Source organism: Tyto alba, unplaced genomic scaffold, assembly GCF_018691265.1.
Source record: "Tyto alba isolate M040663 unplaced genomic scaffold, T.alba_DEE_v4.0 Super-Scaffold_8, whole genome shotgun sequence".
NCBI lineage: Eukaryota > Metazoa > Chordata > Aves > Strigiformes > Tytonidae > Tyto > Tyto alba.
This window is the reverse complement of record NW_024881329.1, coordinates 21,916,984-21,936,350: the sequence shown is the minus strand read 5'-3', so window position 1 is coordinate 21,936,350 and position 19,367 is coordinate 21,916,984. Positions and strand designations below refer to the sequence as shown.

General features: G+C 55.0%; 2 protein-coding genes across 3 annotated transcripts; one reads left to right on the top strand and one right to left on the bottom strand.

Annotated features, from left to right (window-relative positions):
• Positions 1-1,767: 1,767 nt before the first annotated feature.
• On the bottom strand, positions 1,768-14,013 carry UBQLN4 (ubiquilin 4). Of its 2 annotated transcripts, XM_042785001.1 has the most exons (11): positions 13,830-14,013; positions 11,676-11,827; positions 8,970-9,175; positions 8,370-8,632; positions 6,946-7,104; positions 6,013-6,238; positions 5,501-5,640; positions 4,968-5,051; positions 4,244-4,359; positions 3,462-3,639; positions 1,768-3,000 (listed from the first exon to the last, which is right to left on the bottom strand). In XM_042785001.1, exons 1-11 carry the CDS (start codon positions 13,977-13,979, stop codon positions 2,848-2,850), a joined length of 1,827 nt encoding a protein of 608 aa, XP_042640935.1. In that variant the 5' UTR covers positions 13,980-14,013; the 3' UTR covers positions 1,768-2,847. The 2 variants fall into 2 exon arrangements, with proteins under 2 accessions (XP_042640935.1, XP_042640936.1); XM_042785002.1 differs by lacking the exon at positions 4,968-5,051.
• Positions 14,014-14,935: 922 nt separating this feature from the next.
• On the top strand, positions 14,936-18,999 carry LAMTOR2 (late endosomal/lysosomal adaptor, MAPK and MTOR activator 2). Its single transcript, XM_042785081.1, has 4 exons — positions 14,936-15,093; positions 18,103-18,265; positions 18,400-18,489; positions 18,755-18,999. Exons 1-4 carry the CDS (start codon positions 15,026-15,028, stop codon positions 18,809-18,811), a joined length of 378 nt encoding a protein of 125 aa, XP_042641015.1. The 5' UTR covers positions 14,936-15,025; the 3' UTR covers positions 18,812-18,999.
• Positions 19,000-19,367: the final 368 nt, after the last annotated feature.

Here is a 19,367-nt window from a genome sequence, read left to right as displayed (position 1 = left end):
CTTCCTCGCTTCTCCCCCAGACAGAAGACAATCGTTATCCCCCCTCTTCTACGGGAAGCCTTGGAGAACGGCTTCCACGCACTCACCATGGTCCAGAGCCCTCTCTGGAAAAGCAGGACCCCAGCTTAGGAAAAATTATCCTAGCAAGAACTTCTACGAGCAGCACGTTAATTCTCCTCAATAATTCAGAGCAGTCTGCCTACGCTGCCAGCAGGATCCCTCCACCACACAGGTACTGCCAGCCTCCGTGCAGCTCAGCGAGGCTGAAGCATCACCAACTCTGCTTCACCTCGCCAGTCCCAGCCGAGACAGCGATGGCAGCCACGGCCTGGCAGGAGCCCCCCTGTCCACAGGCTCACTGCTTTGGGCTCACTGGATCCACCCCCCGCCCCTCCAAGTCCCTGTCAAAAGCAGAGGGACAAGCCAGAAGCTCCTGTCCTGCCAGCAAGCAGCACACCAGCTCCCCTCGCACACACAGATCCCTCGCGTCGCTGTGATTTACACCACATCAGCACATCTCCCTAACGCCGAGGAGGGAGCTGGAAGGACTGTTTCTGCCCAGCCAGAAACAACAGGGTTGGGGACTAGTTTTGCTTTTCAAAGAGGTTCAAACGCAGAGCGCTGCCTTCTCGCGAAGAGGGGGGGGGGTCCATCTCCGCTCGCCTCCACCCAGCAGCACCACCTCCCCTTCCAGTCACCTCCTCTGCTCCCTCTTACTTGCCCGGTTACCCCATCCTCCCACAAATGCATTCTTTGCAAGAGCTGGCTTGCATGGGGACAGAGCCTCTGCAGATAAACAGACCTTAGCGCAGGCAAAGGACAAGCCGCCGAATCTAAGAGATCACAAAGGACCGTACAGGCCTTTTTAGAAGCCTATTTTTAGCTGCAAAGGGGCCAATTAGCAACATTAGGAAAGAGCTCAGCCCTGCCAGCCCAGTCAGGTACCTCAATACCCATCCTTACACATCTCTGCAACCTCCTTTTATATTTGAGGAGAGGTTGCAAAAAGAAATCCACATGTATGTGCACAGCCTCCAAGAGATTAAAGCTAGGCTTTCTCAATCCTCATCTAAAAAACTCCAGGCTCGTTGTGATGCACATACACAAAGGCAGGAGCATTTCCATCCTGCATGCACTCCCATGTTTTCTCAAGCAACCCCTGCTCCACCTACACTATCCAGCAACACACGATACTGATAGATCCCATCTCCAACTCTAAAGCGAGCTGGGTGCAGCAGGTTTTACAGGTATACAAGAAAGCAGCCGTTTCCCATTCCCTCTCACTGCTCAATCCTCCTCTATCAAAAGAAACTTAAAAAACGCCCCCAAAACTAACACCCAGCTAACAGCAAGCTTTGTGCTTCCTACAGAAAAGCAGGGGTAAAATCCACGGTGCACAGAACTGCCCAGGGCTCCCCCCCGGGGACACCTCTGGGCTCAGCAGAAGGACCCACTGGCTTCTTGCATCCCGTGGATCGGGTTATCCAAATACGGCCGAACTACCAAGTAGCTGTTAGCTTGTCCTAATTCAAAGGAAGCGTCCAAACCGGCACGTTTAGGGCCAGAGTTTGGGCAAGCCTTCGGCAGCAGTTAAGCATCAAAAAGGTTTCCTGCCACAAGAGAGAAGGCAGCCCGGCCAGGTGGGGTGGTTGCACGACACCCCACACCATCTGCAAGAGGTAAGCACGGGGGACGAGACAGATGAACCCCAAGGAACTAGGGGAACTCAAGCGGCTTAGGTGTGGCAGTCAAGGAAGATACATGGAGTGCAGGGAGACAGATGGTTGTGCGCATTTATTTTTCTTTGATAAAAATGGTATGCAAATTACACAGCCATGGAGGCTCTTGGGAAAGTATCACCCTGCTGGTCCTTGGGGAGTTTCTTGGAGAGTTGTAACATTCAAACACACCAAAATGGGGGGGTAGAGGAGGGAATGGAGGATGGATCTAAACTGGAAAGAACGTGAACTTCAACATTTTCCAGTGAAGCAAAAAGATCGTTAACTTATTTTTCAATTTCCTTGTTTTTACATTTTCAGAAATGAGCCTACTGAGCACAAGAGTCAACAAACCCCTGACACCACTGCGCGAGAACTAAATTGCTTGGGCAGAAACACACCTTTCAAACACGTTCTTCTGCACGGCACTTTCAACTCAAGTTCAAGAACAGCAAGCCTGATCCCTGAAGGCATCTAGGCTCCTTTACACCATCCCAAGAGTGTAAAGAGGCCACACTTCAAATGTAGTTTTCATGCACATTAACCCTCTACCAGGAGATCAGAGGCACCTGTGTGCAAGGGACACAGGCTCAGTTCATCCAATGGTACATTAAGACAAATGACATTAGAAATTTCCAGGTCATTTCAAATTTTTTTTTTTTTTTTTTTTGATCCATTCTCAATAAGATGCTGGGAGAAATAACCAAAACCCAAATTGGCTCAAGTTTTAAATATTTGCCTGAAAGGAGGGCTAGGGGAGGGAATCATGTACAGTTAAAATCAAGCTACTCAAAACACAATCATTCAGGTAAGTAACTAGAAGTATCGCCTCTACCATCTAGAGAGAGAGAGAAGAGTGTCTGAGACAGAGGGCATATTTAGGAAAAAATACACATCTGAAGTCTCTGTGGCCACGATGAGAACTGGAATCCACATACAAGCCAGTTAAAGAGCATTTCAACATGAAATCTTAACTTAGTAGGAAGGTCAGGGGTTAAGCTGTATCTTTTTGTTTTAAATACATGGACAGCTGTCAGATATGAAAATGATGGTGGGCGTTCCTGAAAGATCCCCCTGTGCATGTGTATGGATGCATGTGCTGACGTCTGTGGGGCAGCATGACAAGAGTTTAGGAAGGCTGGGAGCCCAGCAGTCTCTCAATAGCTGCATTGATGTCTCCACCAGTGGCAATAAGCGCCTGGAGGTTGGCCTCACGATTAATGAAGCCCATGGCGTTCAGCTGCTCCAGCTGCTGTTGGAATCGCACTTCAGGACTCTGCGCCTGCAGAGGGAAAGGACAAAGACCTCAGAGTCAGACAGCAGAGATCAACATCCAATATGGGCTGGGCCAGCGACGACGGCTGAGCAAGGACCCTGAGCTCAGCTTTAGGCGTAGCAAAATACTCCGGGCTCGTTCCTCGGTGTTACCCACCTCCCCACATTGCCACGGGCTGTGGCACAGCAGCCACACCGCACACAGTTAGTCCAAGTTCCGCGCCTACGGCAACAGCAGCGCTGCGAGGAGGATCCCGGGCACTCTTAGCTCCAAACCTCTGCAAAGGGTTACTACACCCCAAACAACTAACCAGCCTGAGACACCAAACTTGGCATAAAGCACCACAGCCGAGAGAAACCTGTTGGGAACCACATCCCTAGAGCGGGGCGGGACTGGGACAACCGCTAGCTCACCCTGGAGACGTCCCTCCCCAGAAACGTATCGGCATGCAGCTGGGTGTTACATACTTGAGAGGTTCCTCCGGCCAGCAGCTGGATCATCTGCTGCATGAGCTGCTGTTGGGGGTTACCACCCCCAGCTGGAGAGGCACTGGCCGGCGTCGAAGCGGAGGGAACGGGGTTCTCCGGGATTGTGCTTCCTCCTGTAGAGGACGGGGGCATTCGAGGCATGCCGAAGGAGCCGAGGCTGCGGAGGAAGGCAGGGTGTGCTCAGAGGCAGGGTGGCACTTCTGGGTGTCCCCCAGCAGCACGGTAACCAGCAGGCTCTGCCAGGCCCATGCTACAGGACAGCTATGTAAATTAAAGCAGCTGCTTTTGTATCCCGGTCACACATGATGCTGGGAGTAAGCGCTCCTAACAGAGGCGCGGGCCTGAAGGGAACAGCAGAGACTGAACGTGACCCACGCTGCCAGAGAGAACGGGGCTGCCAGCAGACCAGTCTGTCCCAGCGTACCCACCCAACCCCGTGGCTGTGCATCTCGTGCTGCTCCCCAGAGATAATCTTCAGTTCAGCCAGTACTGACTATGGCAAACAAAAGATGGAGGAGGGAACAAACGGTTTCCAAACCTTTTCTCCAAAAAGAAAGGGTCAAGGACTTCCCCGTGAGAAGTACACACAAGCAGAAAGTGCTAATTAGCTGGAGCTCACAGAGGCCTGCAGGCACACACACACACAAAGTCCCTGTGACAGAGTGCCCTAAGCAGATCTCAATGAATCAACAACTAGTCTGCCTGCTGGTACCAAGCATGTCAGCTCTGCCTGCAGAAGCCCGCTCTAAAGCGCTTATTACCTTGGCACTAGTCCTGGGGCCTCCGTTTGCAGCGTCTGGAGTCCCTGCTGGATCTGGAGGAGCGCCTGCATGGCGCGGGGGTTGGTGAGAATGGAGAGGGAGTCTGGGTTCTGCATCTGGGAACAAAGGCAAAAAGACACAGCGGTACCAAACAGCGAGAGCTTTGGCAGCCAGAGATCCACCAGCTTTAAATCTGAACAACAATCAGCACAGAGCTGCGCCTCTCGCCCTGCAGCCAGAGCAAACCTGTGAGTCTGGTTCCTCCTTCAAGTCTCCAGACTGCAGGGCTCATCCAGAGATACTCACAGAGTTTAGATCAAATTTCCTAAATGAACTAGGTGAATCAGATTAGAACTGGGGGCACATGCCTTTGGAATGAAAGTGATTTTATTTGATTTACCTGAGCGAACCAGCTGCTCTAGCACAATTAGCTGTTTTAATTTTTGTAAACTCATTACAGTGAGACTGTTACAGAGGGGTTTTATGTAGTTTAACTACTCTAATAAGTCCACCTTTAGGTAATTTAGATTGCCTTGTCTAAACAAGCTCTTCCTTTCTTTTGCCCCTGTACAAACCCCTTTCTTTCACAGCCCAAACCACCCAAGCCCACATGCTTCCTAGTCCACTTGACTAAGCAGCCGAGATCCTCCCTTTCCTACAGAGGATGGAAAAGCTCTGGAGCCGAGGGGCTGAGAGCAGCACAGGGCCAGACAGGGGCCTTTACCTGCTGCAGGAAGACAGGGAGCTGAAGGCGGAGCTGTTCTTGAAGCTGTGGATTCCCAGCAAAGAGGGGGACATTTACCATGATCTAGCAAGAGACAGCACACGTAGGTAGGGTCAGAGGGTTGCTGCCACTGGCTGTTAAACCCTACGCAACTAAGCCATGATGAACAAGTCATTCGTGCCCCTGACTCCCTCCCTGGGCTTTCAACATGTTCCCCTGCTAATGGGGACTGAAACAGGTCAGCTCAATCCCTGGCAGCAGTGTTGAACAGGGGCCACTTGGTCACAGGCAAAGAGAAGGGCCATGCCCAGGTCCCTCTGAAAGCCACCTATTTTGTTAGGGGCTCTGCTAAGACACAGGGTTCAGTACTGTGGCTGCCTTCAAGCTATCGAGAAATACAACAACACTGCCTATATTCACTCAGCTCTCCGGTTTCTGCAAGAGGAGCTGCTCCGACTACAGAAGCAGGCTGGTCTCACAAGCATTGTGCTCATGGCCTGTCTGACAATAAAAGACAACTGCAACACTTTTACCTGTGCTGCAAAGTCCGGGTTCTGGGCAAGAGTTTGCATCATGCTCCTCATGTAAGGGGCAGAGATCATGTTCTGCATCAGCTGAGGATTTTCAGAAATCTGCTGCAGGAGTCCTTGCATCTCTGGGCTGTTAAACATGCCTGGGAAAGGGAAGAGAAGACAAAGGAAAATCCCTTACAAGCCTGAGCACCGCGGCAATGCCTGAAATACGACATGACATAGAACAGCAATGCCTTTACTTCATCCCCTGGCCAACGGTGAATATGGCTGCGGTAATTCTTCGCTTGCCACTCTCCTGTGCTCTTGAGGGGTGCAGGGACATCAGTTCCCAAAGAAACCCTCTGATGGGCACACCAGAAATAACCCATTTGTGCTTGCAGCTGGGCTAGAATCATTCATCTGAAGAGCAGCCACGGACAGGCACTCAAATGCCAGAGGGAACCACCCTCCGAGGAAGCCTGGGTGACCTGTTCTGTCAGTAGCACCCTCTGGTTCCTCTCACGCTTACGTACCAGCCCCAATGCTGGCAGCATTCAGCCCAAAGGGGTTGGATACAGTCGGTGTGCTTTGGGTGGTTGCCGAGCCAGTGCTCCCTTCACTGCTGGGTGCCTGGCTCTGGGAAGCAGGGGGTGTGGGGCTCCAGGGGTTCGGTAACGGCTCCCTGTTCTCCGTCCGCAAAGGCTGAGAGCTTGAGCTATCAGAATTCCCCGTCAAGGAAGAGAAAGGATTGTTGCCAAACTAGGGAAAAAGAAAAAAAATAAATAGCTGTAATCAGTTAGCCCTAGCAGAGAACGTTGGACTAACCCCACCACTGTACGAGCTAGGGAACAGAATTTCCTAAATACATGCCATAATTTGCCTCCTGAGAAATGTGAAATCCACAAACACACCTTGCTCAGAAAAAGATCAGGCTCAAGAAGTGGCCACAGCCCTAGATTTGGCTCCCAAATGCAGGGCTTCAAAACATCCATGTAAAATCAGCACCCGGACATACCAGTAGGTAATGCTAGACTGGAGTATGTCTGCACAGCCTTTTGCAGACAGACCTGCGCTCACTCCTCCTGTGCTTCAAGCCAGCTGGATCTCAGCCAGCTCCAATCCAAAGGCGTCAGGCTTGAGCTAATACAGTAAGCCGGGCTGAGAGCAAAGGGCTGTGCTAACGAAGCTATGGGGCCTTCACATCAGCGATGGCTGGCATCCAGCCTGCTCGGAGACCAAAGGAGCGAGGGCAGGTCCCTGCTCAGATACACCAAACCCTGCAACAGAAGCAGGTGACAGGCACTGCACAACGTTCTCCTTGCTAGTGGCTGCATTCATCACCTAGAGTGGGAGGGGATGAAGAGCCAGGCTTTGGGAAGGCTGCCCCGTTAGCACAGGGGTCAGGGAAAGACCCCTTTCCCATGCTCAAGCACATTACACCCCACTTACAGGAATGCAGCCAATACCTGCTCCCTGGCTGCACTAAACATGGGCTCCTGGATGTCCGTGTACATCCGGCGCAGGGCGTTGTATCCTCCTGGAATGCTCTCGAGGTTACTCAAAGCTCGGTCCTGGTTCCGCATCATCTCCTGCATCATGGCAGGGTTACGAGCCAACTCCATTGTCTGGGAGAAGGAGGAAAATGTGGAAAGCTCAGGCCCATGTGCACCACGGAAGAGAGGAGTGGATCAAGAGACTGGTTAGCAGCCCAGGGATATTCTGATGATCTACCAGCCAAGCACTGAAAGAGTTAAGTCTCGGCTCCCAGAAGAAAGAGTATAATTAAACCCGTTTCACAGCCAGAGAGCAGAGAGATCATTTATCCAAGCAAAGAGAGCCCAGGGATCCTGGCTCCTCCCATCCTTGCTCAGCTCTCTTCCTTCTCAACCTCAATTCAGCTGGATGAGATTGTTTTGTTTCTAAGCAGGATCAGGACATCCAAACATTTAACACCCATATGTTCCCACTCAAAGTAGATGGACTGCATTCAAAAACTGAGAAGGTGGAAGAGACTGGATCCTTCCCATTTCAAGAAAACCAGGAAATTCACACTCTCCAAACTTCCGATGGGTCTCCCCTGCGCAAGGAACACTCAGATCTCATTTGAGTAGCTGCTTAAGTACGGATCGTTCACAATTTAGTTCTGCAGCTCTGGAATTTCATGTGTGACCGACGCAGTTGAAAGACAGATAACTGAGAAGCAGATGGAAACTAGGCTCATCCAGCAACTACCCAAAAAGACCTCCTGACAAGTCTTCCTGGGGGAACAGCAGAGTCCTGTCAAGAGCTGTCTAACACTCAGGCTCTCACTCATCCCTTATGCTTCCCTTCCGACAAACGTTTGGTCTTCCAGATAACCAGTCCTCTAGGGCATGGGTCCTCTCTGTTCTGGGATTGTACAGAAATCGAGACCTCTAGGATCCCGGCCTACCACTAGTGCTCTCCGCTGATACAGGTAGTAAAATACTGACTGTACAGCTCTGCTGTAGATAAGTCTATACTTAATCTATCAAGAGAAACAGAGAGAAACAAAAAGCTTTTGCAGCAGCTTCACTTCCCCATGACTGCTTTTACTCCCATTCCTGAATCAGAACACAGTAGCCTTTTATGCAGCACATTAGGATGAACCCAGCATCCTTTTTTGCCCCACACAGGATGGATTTAATAGCCCTGAAAGGGAGATAAGAGTTGCAAGTATGTGGGCTGAGTAATCAGTATTCACATAACTCAAGACCACCATCTGTTTGTAGGGAGCTTACAGCAGGAAGGAAGAGATCTCTAAAATCACTGATCTGGCATTCACACACTCCCTTTGGAGAGCAGACACGGAAGCTGGTCCACAAAGATGCTCTTGAACATGCTTTAAACAGGCCCTGGCGTGCTGACTCACCTGCCTCATGAGCTCCGGGTTATTCAGCATGTGGCTTATCTCTGGATTTCGCTCCATGAGCTGCTGCATCTGGGGATTGGCCATGATCATCTGTCTCATGAGGTCAGGGTTAGACATCATGTTCTGCACCAAGGGATTCTCCATGATCTGAGAAAGCATCTCTGGGTTGGACATCAGCTGCCGCTGCATCTGCTGCTGGAGCTCCATGAAGTTGGCAGAGCCCATCCCAAGGTTGCCCAGCCCAGTGATGCCGCCAAAGCCAGCTGGAGAGGGAACAACACATGGGGAGAGAGGTGTGAGTCAGTAACTGTCGGCAGCTGCAAAAAGAGGACAAGCGCATCAGCTGAACTGCACCCACACTAATCTAGGGGTATCCTACATCCCCCTACGGCGACCAGCTCTGAGGGACGACACCCCCTGCACAAGCTTCACTAAGGGCTTTGGCATTATCCTGAGCAGGGAAACTGAGGTACACCGGTGGAAGCGACTCATGCAAAGCCTACAGCAAGCAGACAGAACTTTGGGAGTCAAGAACCCCAACTCCATGGTCTAATCCTAGGAAATTCTTTTGTGTCACACCTTCTCACAGCCATCACTTACACAGGATGGATGTAGCACTATTAGGGCCTCCGTCTCCAGGACCTCCCATGGTCCCTGACCCACTGCTCCGTCTGCTGCCGCTCCCGGCGTCAGGAGCGGCGCTGCTGGATGTGGAAGGCTGAGACGGGGCAGAGGGAGAAGAAGGGGTTGCAGTGGGGGCAGAAGCAGCAGTGGGGGCAGAAGCGGCAGATGTTGAATCTTGGACCCTGCAAAGAAACAAAAGGCAGCATTAAACTCCCGAGATTCAGGAACACTGAGCAGAGTCCTCTGCGGGGGACACAGGTCAGTGCACCCCACGCCAACCGAGCCTCCCTTCGCGCCTGTTGTCCTCACAGCCACCAGCCCTGGCTGCTTCCATTCCCGCCTGCCCGGGTGCACAGCCGTGCTCCCAGATGCCGTCCATCTGCTGGAATCAGCCTCCCATCCTGATGCATAACAGCCCCTGACATTTTATCCTGGCCCACACGAAGTGGCTTGACTGGTCTTACCCCGAGTTGCATCTTCTTTGAATCACACTGAACTATTTACCTCAGCTATATCCTTGAGCAATGAGTTTGCTCCAAACAGGAAAATCCTCCTGCTGCTCCCACAGAAACCACAGGAGGTTACAGCAGGGCTAGTGCATGGGGTAAGCAAGAATCTGCTTTTCTGCAAATCTTCCCATGCACTGAATATTCCTATCAGTGCTCCTGAGGGCAAAAGTAAGAATCAGCATTAATCTACAGATAAGGAAACTGAGGCACAAGGCAGCTAGCATCTGTCCCATGAAGCTGCAGAATGTTTCTGGCCAGCTTGGCTACAATCACATCTCTGCCACTGGCTGCACCTTGCATGCAAGGCTTCTCCATCCAAACAAAAGTTGACTAGAGTTTCTCTTAATACACACGTGCACATGGTGTGCCATAAGCCACAGTGTAGCAGATGCTGGACATCAGCTTTATTGATTAAACCAACACAAGCTAGTACCTTGTAATCACAGTTTCTCCTCAGGATTTTTACAGGTATATGAAAGGGAACATTTAAAGATTCTCTGAAGCATCTGCAGTCATGACAGTGAGTCCTGGACTAGTGCTGAAGAGCTTTCACATGAAATTAAACCACAAAATTCACTTTACTTGCCTCAAATAATGCTATTATGCCACAGACAAGTAAATAAGAACAATGATTTATTAATTTATTTTTTCCAAACCAAGAATGATTCCTTTCTCTGCCTTTCCTTTTTCACTCTTATTCTAGGACTTTAAAAATCAAACCTGAAGGTCCCCGTCCACTTTACAGACTCACCTGACAGCTGCTGAAAACCAGCAGCCACTAAGAGGGAGGCAGAGAGCGGGGAAACAATGCAAATAGGAAGCTGAACAAAAAAGGAAGGAGGAAGCTGGAGAAAGGTCACTTGGTTTCTCTCAACACAGGAAGAGGCTGTAATGTCTTCAGCAAGCACTTATTTATGATTATTAGCAGGACAAAAAATGAGCAACCCAGGACAGCTCTCTTGTTTACCCTTTGAAACTGTTCACAAGTACTGCAGTTTGCTGTGGAGACAGTGGTAAACAGCATCAGACTATCAGACTACCTGGAGATGCAGAATCCAGAGGGAGGCCTCCTGCAGAAGCTGACAATACACACGCTTGTCTTTGTAAGAAAAGAGGGGGAAAATAAAAAGCGCGCTAATCTTGACTAAGCCAGTAAGGCAGCTCTCCCGGGGGACAGCAGAACTGCACAAAGAGACGCAGCCCCGTTAGTTCACCAGGAGCCCCATCAGACTGCAGCAGGGAGTCCAGGAAATGATTGCGAAGATCAACAAGATGTGGCTGCACCTGAAGAACAGCAACTGTTCCCCAGAGCCTTCCGTGCCCACCACCCCGCTGGACAGCACTGGGAAAAGCCAAATCCCACAGGACCCTGTGGTCAATCCTGCGTCCCTTTCTCAGCCCAAGCTACACAGTGCAGACGGACACAAGTGAGCCGTGTCCCAACTGGGAGCTACCACAGGGTGTACCCACAGTACTGTGCTCGAGCAAACAACCACACCGTGTGGTCATACAGCCCGAGGCTCTGCACATTCCCACCGTGACTGAGGACCCCCCCTGTCTGCTCCTGTCCAAGCAGACATGCCTATAGGTACCGCACAGAAACACTGTTCTGTCCTACAGACAGTGCTCTGCATGCGCGGCGTGCCTCCCGTGGCACCTGAGAGTGTCAGCAAAGGCTAAGAGTAGAATATGTGATAGGAAGCGAAAGAAAAACTGGATATTGCTTCCAACTTCAACACAAACTCATTGGGAAAGTAATTTCTGTTAACAGCAACTTATCTTTGTTAGTACTAGTATCAAGTTCCAATGGGTTCTTTCAAGATTACTAAACTACAAGAGCCCAAAAATACATAAAGCCACATACACGAGTTGTGATAAAGAAGAGTCAACCCCCTCAGGTACTTGTCACAAACTTACACAGCTGTGTAACCTAGGGAAAAGACAGGCTGAGTGATAAAGCCCACAGCTGCATGGCAAAGGCATGGCAGGGAGAGATCCTGGGAGAGTTCTCCCGCCAGATCACGGCTGCCAGACCCACACACACCCCAACAGCAGCGCTCAGGCCTCACACAAGTACTCTGCTTCGGTCCCCGACAGGGCAGAAATGCTCCACCACTGTTTATTCGCATCATCCATTTACCCCTCAGTCCCCCAAGACAAAACAGTTTCTTACTTCTGCGGAGTCTTAATGACCAAATGCACAGTCAGCCCATCTTTGATCCCATGTTGATTCAACGTATCTCCATCCTTCAGGATCTTCCCAGCAAAGATCAGAACCAGCTGATCCTGTTTGGCTTTAAACCGCCTGGAAATCTCTTCTTTGAACTGAAAAACAAACAAAATGTATTTCAGGCAAAGGATCAAGACCAGAAATTTAAAGCTAATACTCCAGATATCATATCCACTATGGAAACAGCATAAGGAACCGATAATCCTTCAGTACCTCAGCCAAAAGGAGCCCATGCAGGTACCAATTCAGTCATCAGTTGCTGAGGATGTCTGAGGTGTTAAGAAAAAAAAAAAAACAAAACCAAAGACAAGCTCTACTCTTACAAAATGTGGAGTAAATTTCAGAAAGAATAGAGCAATTACCTCAAGAAGAGCTGACGGCTTCCAAAGCAAAATCAAGTGTGTCTCTTAGGTCTAATCCAAATACACCATTTATCCTCTGAATGACTGAACTGTTTTTGTCTCTGCTCATTTGATTTTTTTTTTCCTAAGGAAAGCCCAACTCTGATTTAATACAGGACAGAGCTCTATGGAAAAGGGAACAATCCTTTATCAGCCAATGGAAATAAACTAGGTCTTCTCCAACTCCTATTTCTGCAACTGAATTCCCTAGGAGCATGCCACGCCACACAACACAGACACCTCTTCTTTACTGTGGGATGGGGTGGGATTAACACCTGCCAATAAGACTGTCACTGCTAGCCCAGCCAGGGCATTCCCAAGTTGATTTGTGAGGAAAAAAAATCCTTGCATTTGGAAGCCACAAACTATAGGAAATTCAGAGGGAAAAGCCAGAAGGAAAAGAGAAGCACACACCTGTCTCAGAAGAGCTTGCAGCCTTTGCACCAGAACCCTCAAAAACAATGCCCAGGAGAGCACAGCCCAGAGCCCCGGGTCATCCTGGCTGCAAAGCTTCATGCCCTCCTCTGCACAAAGCTGTTACTTAACATCCCGCTTAATACCAACAGGCTCTCAGGAGGTGATTGGGAAGCAGCAAGAGGGCCACACTTCCCACAGTCCCTGCCCACCCTACCACTCTGCTCCCCAGAGATCTCCGCCAGATCCTTCACCCCAGTTCAAAGCTCGCAGCGAGCCAAGAAGCCAAAAGCTGTGCCGATGACACCTTGTTCCAGCGGGCACAGCCATTTTGACAGTGCCTGAGCCAGTCCTTGCAAATTCCAGCCCCCTCCCGCTCGCCCCGTGCCACCGTACCCTGAGAAGCTCCCTCGCAGGAGCAAACCCGCCCAGCCCACACACGGGCTGACGTTCCCTTTCCTCCGCTTCATCCAGTCTTCTCCCCAAAGGTTTGCCCAGCCCCACTCCTCTCGCCCGAGGGATTTGCCTCCCCGTGTCCAGACCCACCCCACAACACCCACCTGCCTCCCCATACACGCTCATCCCGCTCTGCCCCCAAAGCCGCTTCTCCCCATCGCATCACCCTGCCCATACCAACCGCTCCAGGAACACCTTTCCCTCCCACTCCCCGCACAGCCTGAGGCCCCAGACCCCCACCCCGCGCCTTCACACCCCTCTCCCCACAGCCACCATCCGCCCCAAAGCTCCCTTCCCCACAAAGCCGCTCTGAGCCCCTCACACGCCCCCCAAAACGTCCTGTTTTCGACACCCACAACCCTTCCCACATCAATTACCGTGCCCCCCCCCCCCCGAACCATCTCCGTGACTGTCACCATCCCTAGTGTCAAGTCCCCACTCAACCCCCGCCCTCGCCCAGTTCCCCCAGCTCCCTCCAAGCCTGGCTCCCACAAGGCCCCAAAGGCCAGGGGTGCCCCTCCAAGCTCCCCCTCCACGGAGCTAGGTCTCCCAAAGTCCTCCAAGTCCCTCTCGCCCTCACCTCCAACCCAAACCCACGTTCCCCCCCACTTCTCAGGGCCCCCCGGCTCCCTCACTCCCCCTCAAAAGTCCTCCCCCCTTCCCCAAAGCCGGGTCCCTCCCCAAAAAAGCCCCCGCACTCGGCTTCCCAGCCCGTCACTCCCCCAGAGCCGGGCCCCCCCTGCTCCCCTCAGCCCCTCACCCCCAACTCAGCTCCCCCCGGCCCCCCTCGTCCCTCCACACCCCCCAGGCCCGCCCCCGCCCCCACCTCGCGCACGGAGGCGCCGTCCGCGATGACGATCTCCTCCTTGTCCTTGGGGGTCTTCACCGTGACGCGGATGAGAGCTCCGCCGGGGCCGCCCAGCCCCGCCTCGCCCTCCCCGCCGGGGCCGGGCCCGCCGCCGCTCGGCTCCGCCATCTTCGCCGCCCGCCCCGCCAGCCCGAGGCCGCCACCAGAGAAAGGCGCCGCGCGCCGCCGCGCAGAGAGCGGCGCCGCGGGCCCCGGCGCGGCCCCTACCGCCCCCTAGCGGCTCGGCGGGGCGATGCGGCGCCGCGGGGGCCTTAAAGGGGCAGGAGCGTTATAAGGGCGGGGGGGGGGCGGTGAAGTTGCGGGGGGCTGTCCGCAGTGCTGCCCGTCCGCCCAGCATCCCCAGGGGTCTAGCGAGAGCCCCTCATTAGCCGTATTAGGCCTGCAACTCCCCCTCGTTAGCCATGTCCATCTTGCACCCCTTCCTTAGCTGGGTTCAGTCTGCACCCCCTCTTATTAGCCTGCTGCAGCCTGCACCCCCCTGGTTAGCTGCACACACACACACACCCCCCACCCTCATTAGCCAGATCCAGCCTGCAGCCCCCCCCTCATCACCCAGATCCATGCTGCACCCTAATTAGCCAGCTGCAGCCTGGCCCCCCTTGGTTAGCTGGATCCATCCTGCACCCATCCCCTTACCCAGCTCCACCATGCGTACCCCCTCCCTTTGCAAAAGCCACTCTTTTTTTTTACTTTTTTCTTTTTTTTTTTTTTTTTGCTGGGCACCCCGGTGGGGAGCAGACCCCCCCCCTCCCCGCCTTTATTTGGGGCTCCACGTGGGCAACAAGCCTCCTGCTGCCCTGCCGCGGCCTTTTTTGCTGGGCCCGATCCAGAGCCGGGTGCCAAGGGCAGTGTTTGGGGGGTGCCCGGCTGACCCCAGCACTCCCCCCCCACCCCGGGCGGGTTTTCCTTCCCCTTGCACCCCTCGGGTGAGTGAACCCTGCGGCACCCTGAGCTGGGTGCTGGGGCAGCACCCATGGGTGGCCCTGGGGGGGGGGGGGGGGGGACACGCCACCCTCAGGAAGGACACATGGCGTCCCTGGGACGGGGACTACAAGTCCCAGCCTGCTCCGGGCTGAGCATGGCCCCCGCTGACGGAGGAGGCCTGCTCCATCCTTCCCCGCCATCGCAGGGCCCGGAGCGGGGCGGCCGCGGCCATGCTGCGCCCCAAAGCCCTGACGCAGGTGCTGAGCCAGGCCAACACCGGCGGGGTCCAGAGCACCCTGTGAGTAGGGGTCGGGGGGGGGGCCGGGGGCGAGGGGGCGGCTTCGCCCACCCGTGTGCTGGGGGCTGCCGGGCCAGCTGGCACCCTCCCACTCCACGCAGGGCGATATTCCTGCGAGGAAATGCTTTTTTTGTCCTGCCCCGGAAATGTCCCCCCCCGGGGGGTGGGGGCGTGCGGGGCCCTGCAAGGGGCAGGCAGGGTGCTGGGGCCGTGCACGGTGCTGGGTGACGCATGGAGCCAGGACTGGGTGCAGTGCACAGCGCCGGGGCCGTGCGCGGTGCTGGGGCCACGCGCTGTGCACGCTACATGGTGCACAGCGCCAGGTTCATGCACTGTGCACGGTGCCAGGGTCATGCACGGTGCTGGGGCCATGCTCTGTGCGCACTAAATGGTGCACGGTGCCAAGGCCATGCAGGGTGCGCCGTGCCAGGGCCATGCCTTGTGCACACTACATGGTGCACGGTGCTGGGGCCACGCGCTGTGCACGCTACATGGTGCACAGCGCCAGGTTCATGCACTGTGCACGGTGCCAGGGCCATGCACGGTGCCCACGCGCTGTGCACGCTACATGGTGCACAGCGCCAGGTTCATGCACTGTGCACGGTGCCAGGGCCATGCACGGTGCTGGGGCCATGCTCTGTGCGCACTAAATGGTGCACGGTGCCAAGGCCGTGCAGGGTGCGCCGTGCCAGGGCCATGCCTTGTGCACACTACATGGTGCACGGTGCTGGGGCCATGCACAGTGCACGGTGCCAGGATTATGCGCTGTGCATGCTGCTGGGGACATGCACGGTGCTGAGGCCATGCTCTGTGCGCACTAAATGGTGTACGGTGCCAAGGCCATGCAGGGTGCGCCGTGCCAGGGCCATGCCTTGTGCACACTACATGGTGCACGGTGCTGGGGCCATGCACAGTGCACGGTGCCAGGATTATGCGCTGTGCATGCTGCTGGGGACATGCATGGTGCTGAGGCCATGCTCTGTGCGCACTAAATGGTGCACGGTGCCAAGGCCATGCAGGGTGCACCGTGCCAGGGCCATGCCTTGTGCACACTACATGGTGCACGGTGCTGGGGCCATGCACAGTGCATGGTGCCAGGATTATGCACTGTGCATGCTGCTGGGGACATGCACGGTGCTGAGGCCATGCTCTGTGCGCACTAAATGGTGCACGGTGCCAAGGCCATGCAGGGTGCGCCGTGCCAGGGCCATGCCTTGTGCACACTACATGGTGCACGGTGCTGGGACCATGCACAGTGCACGGTGCCAGGATTATGCGCTGTGCATGCTGCCGGGGACGTGCACGGTGCTGAGGCCATGCTCTGTGCACACTAAACGGTGCACGGTGCTGGGGACGTACACAGTATCAGGGTCATGCACTATCTACACTACATGGTGCACAGTGCCACGGACGTGCATGGTGCCAGGACCACGTACTGTGCACACTGCATGGTGCACAGTTCCAGGACCATGCACTCTACATGGTGCCAGAGCCATGCACAGTGCCGTGGACGTGCTTTGTGCACACTACATGGTGCAGGGTGCCAGGATTATGCACTGTGCATGCTGCCGGGGCCATGCACGGTGCTGAGGCCATGCTCTGTGCACACTAAATGGTGCACGGTGCCAGGGACATTCACGGTGCTGGGGCCACACACAGTGCACACTAAATAGTGCACAGTGCTGGGGACATACACAGTATCAGGGTCATGGACTATGCACACTACATGGTGCACAGTGCCACAGAAGTGCATGGTGCCAGGACCATGTACTGTGCACACTGCATGGTGCACAGTTCCAGGACCATGGACTCTACATGGTGCCAGAGCCATGCACAGTGCCGTGGACATGCTTTGTGCACGCTACATGGTGCAGGTTGCCAGGATTATGCACTAAGCACCGTGTTGGGGCTGTGCAAGGTGCTGGGCGATGCATGGAGCTGGGAATGGGAGCAGTGCACGGTGCTGGGGCCATGGACAGTGCTGGGCCCATGTGCTGTGCATGGTGCATGGTGCCAGGATTATGCACTGTGCACGGTGCCAGGTTCATGCATGGTGCTGGGGCCATGCTCTGTGCACACTAAATGGTGAAAAGTGCCAAGGCCATGCAGGGTGCACAGTATCAGGGCCATGCCTTGTGCACACTGTATGGTGCACGGTGCCAGGATTATTCACTGTGCCCACTGCCGGGGACATGCATGGTTCTGGGGCCATGCACAGTGCACACTAAATGGTGCACAGTGCTGGGGACATACACAATATCCAGGCCATGCACTGTGCACGCTAAATGGTGCACAGTGCCGGGGACGTGCACGGTGCCAAGACCATGCACTGTACATGGTGCCAGGACCATGCACGATGCCGTGGACATGCTCTGTGCACACTACATGGTGCATGGTGCTGTGGCCATGCACTGTGCACAGTGCCAGGGACATGCCCAGTGCTGGGGCCATGGTGCACAGTGCCAGGATTATGCACTGTGCATGGTGCCAGGCTCATACATGGTACCAGAGACATGTATGGTGCTGGGGCCATGCAGCGTGCACACTAAATGGTGCATGGTGCCAGGACCATGCACTGTGCACGGTGCCAGGGACGTGCACGGTGCTGGGGCCATGCTCCATGCATGGTGCCACAGACATGAATGGTGCACACTACATGGTGCACAGTGCCAGGACCATGCACGATGCCGTGGACATGCTCTGTGCACACTACATGGTGCATGGTGCTGAGGCCACGCACAGTGCACGGTGCCAGGGACAACATGCATGGTGCTTGCCCACCAGGCACAGCCACCGCAGACCCACTACTTTCCTGCTCAGGACTGGGGCCACCCCAGAGCTTCCTGGCTTTGGAGCCCCCCACCCCCTGCCAAAATCCCCCTGCAAACCTGAGGTGTCCTGGGAGAAGTGCTGGGCTGGGGGGGTTGCTCTGCCCCCCAGCACTGCAATGGGGTCTGGTCCCCCCCCTGCGTTTAGAGGCACCAATTTGCTCCCCCGTCTTATTTCCAGGCTCCTGAACAATGAGGGGTCTTTGCTCGCCTACTCGGGCTACGGGGACACCGATGCCAGGGTCACCGCGGCCATCGCCAGCAACATCTGGGTGGCCTACGACAAGAACGGGCACCAAGCATTCAATGAGGACAACCTCAAATTCATCCTCATGGACTGCATGGTATGTGGCACTGGGGGCTGCCCTCCCCTCCCTGGGCTCCCGGGCACCCACCGTGGCCCTGGGGGTCCCCCAGCACCCTGCCAGCGGTCCCTGCCAAGCTGAGGGTGCGATGGGTGCTGTTTCTTTCTGGGCAGGAGGGGCGAGTGGCCATCACACGGGTGGCAAACCTGCTGCTCTGCATGTATGCGAAGGAAACGGTCGGATTTGGGATGCTGAAGGCCAAGGTAATGCAGATGGGGGGGGGGGGGGGGCCTGCGGGGCTGCGTCCCCACAGTGGGGTGGGAAAGAGCTGTTGAGGAGGATGAGGATGGGAGCTGCCATGCCTGGGACGCCTCTTTCCTCCTTGCAGAGGCTCCTCTGTCCCCCGTGCCAGCCCAGGCGCCACGCCCCGCACCTTTTTAAGGCTCTAAAATGAAATAAAAATTAAAATAAGCACACGCAGGTTGCAAAATCCGCCTCGGCATCTCTCACGCCGCTCTCTGCTCGCAGGCGCAGGCGCTGGTCCAGTACCTGGAGGAGCCACTCACGCAAGTGGCCGCATCCTGACCACCGTAGCGGAGGAGCTCAGAGGTGCCACCGTGCAAAAGCTGTTTGCTTCGACACTGTCACCGGCATGGGTGGGGGGTGAGCAGCCCCCATGGGCCTCCCGGAGCTTGGTTCTGCTTTGGTGTGGCCTTTAAAAATAGGATGGGGGGAGCAAAAAAGTGGTGGTGGGGAATAAAAGTGTGTCTGATGGTTGTGTCCTTTTGAGTTTCTTGTGAATAAAAGGAGGAGCTGGGGGGGGGGGGGTGGTAACGCACACCCGGCTGGGCTGGGGGTGCCCCGGGCAGTGCTTTGGGGGTGCCTGTAGCGATGGGGGAAAAACAGAACAGGGGCTTGTGTCAAGAGGGGGTGGGTGCAACAGCGCTGAGCCCCAACCTTGCACCCCTGCCCGGCTGCACTGGGGTAGCAGGGCTCAGCGGGGGGAGGATCCTTCCCTTCCCCGGTTTCCCCGGCTTTCACACGATGGCAGCAGAGGCGAGGCAACGCGTTCACACCGGGAGCTGAGCTGGGGGGGCTCCGGATCTGGCCCCGCTGCCCCAGCCCTCCCCGCGCTGCCAGC

What these genes read in the sequence shown, in the direction of transcription:
- UBQLN4 (XM_042785001.1), bottom strand. Translation starts at nt 13,979, where the DNA reads ATGGCGGAGCCGAGCGGCGGCGGGCCCGGCCCCGGCGGGGAGGGCGAG. An exon ending in TGCTGCCAGCATTGGGGCTG is followed by an intron (nt 5,641 to 6,012) that starts GTACGTAAGCGT and finishes TCCCTTTCCCAG; the next exon opens with GCATGTTTAACAGCCCAGAG. An exon ending in TGGCCGGAGGAACCTCTCAA is followed by an intron (nt 3,001 to 3,461) that starts GTATGTAACACC and finishes TTCCCTCTGCAG; the next exon opens with GCGCAGAGTCCTGAAGTGCG.
- LAMTOR2 (XM_042785081.1), top strand. Translation starts at nt 15,026, where the DNA reads ATGCTGCGCCCCAAAGCCCTGACGCAGGTGCTGAGCCAGGCCAACACC. An exon ending in TCATCCTCATGGACTGCATG is followed by an intron (nt 18,266 to 18,399) that starts GTATGTGGCACT and finishes CTTTCTGGGCAG; the next exon opens with GAGGGGCGAGTGGCCATCAC. An exon ending in TTGGGATGCTGAAGGCCAAG is followed by an intron (nt 18,490 to 18,754) that starts GTAATGCAGATG and finishes CTCTGCTCGCAG; the next exon opens with GCGCAGGCGCTGGTCCAGTA.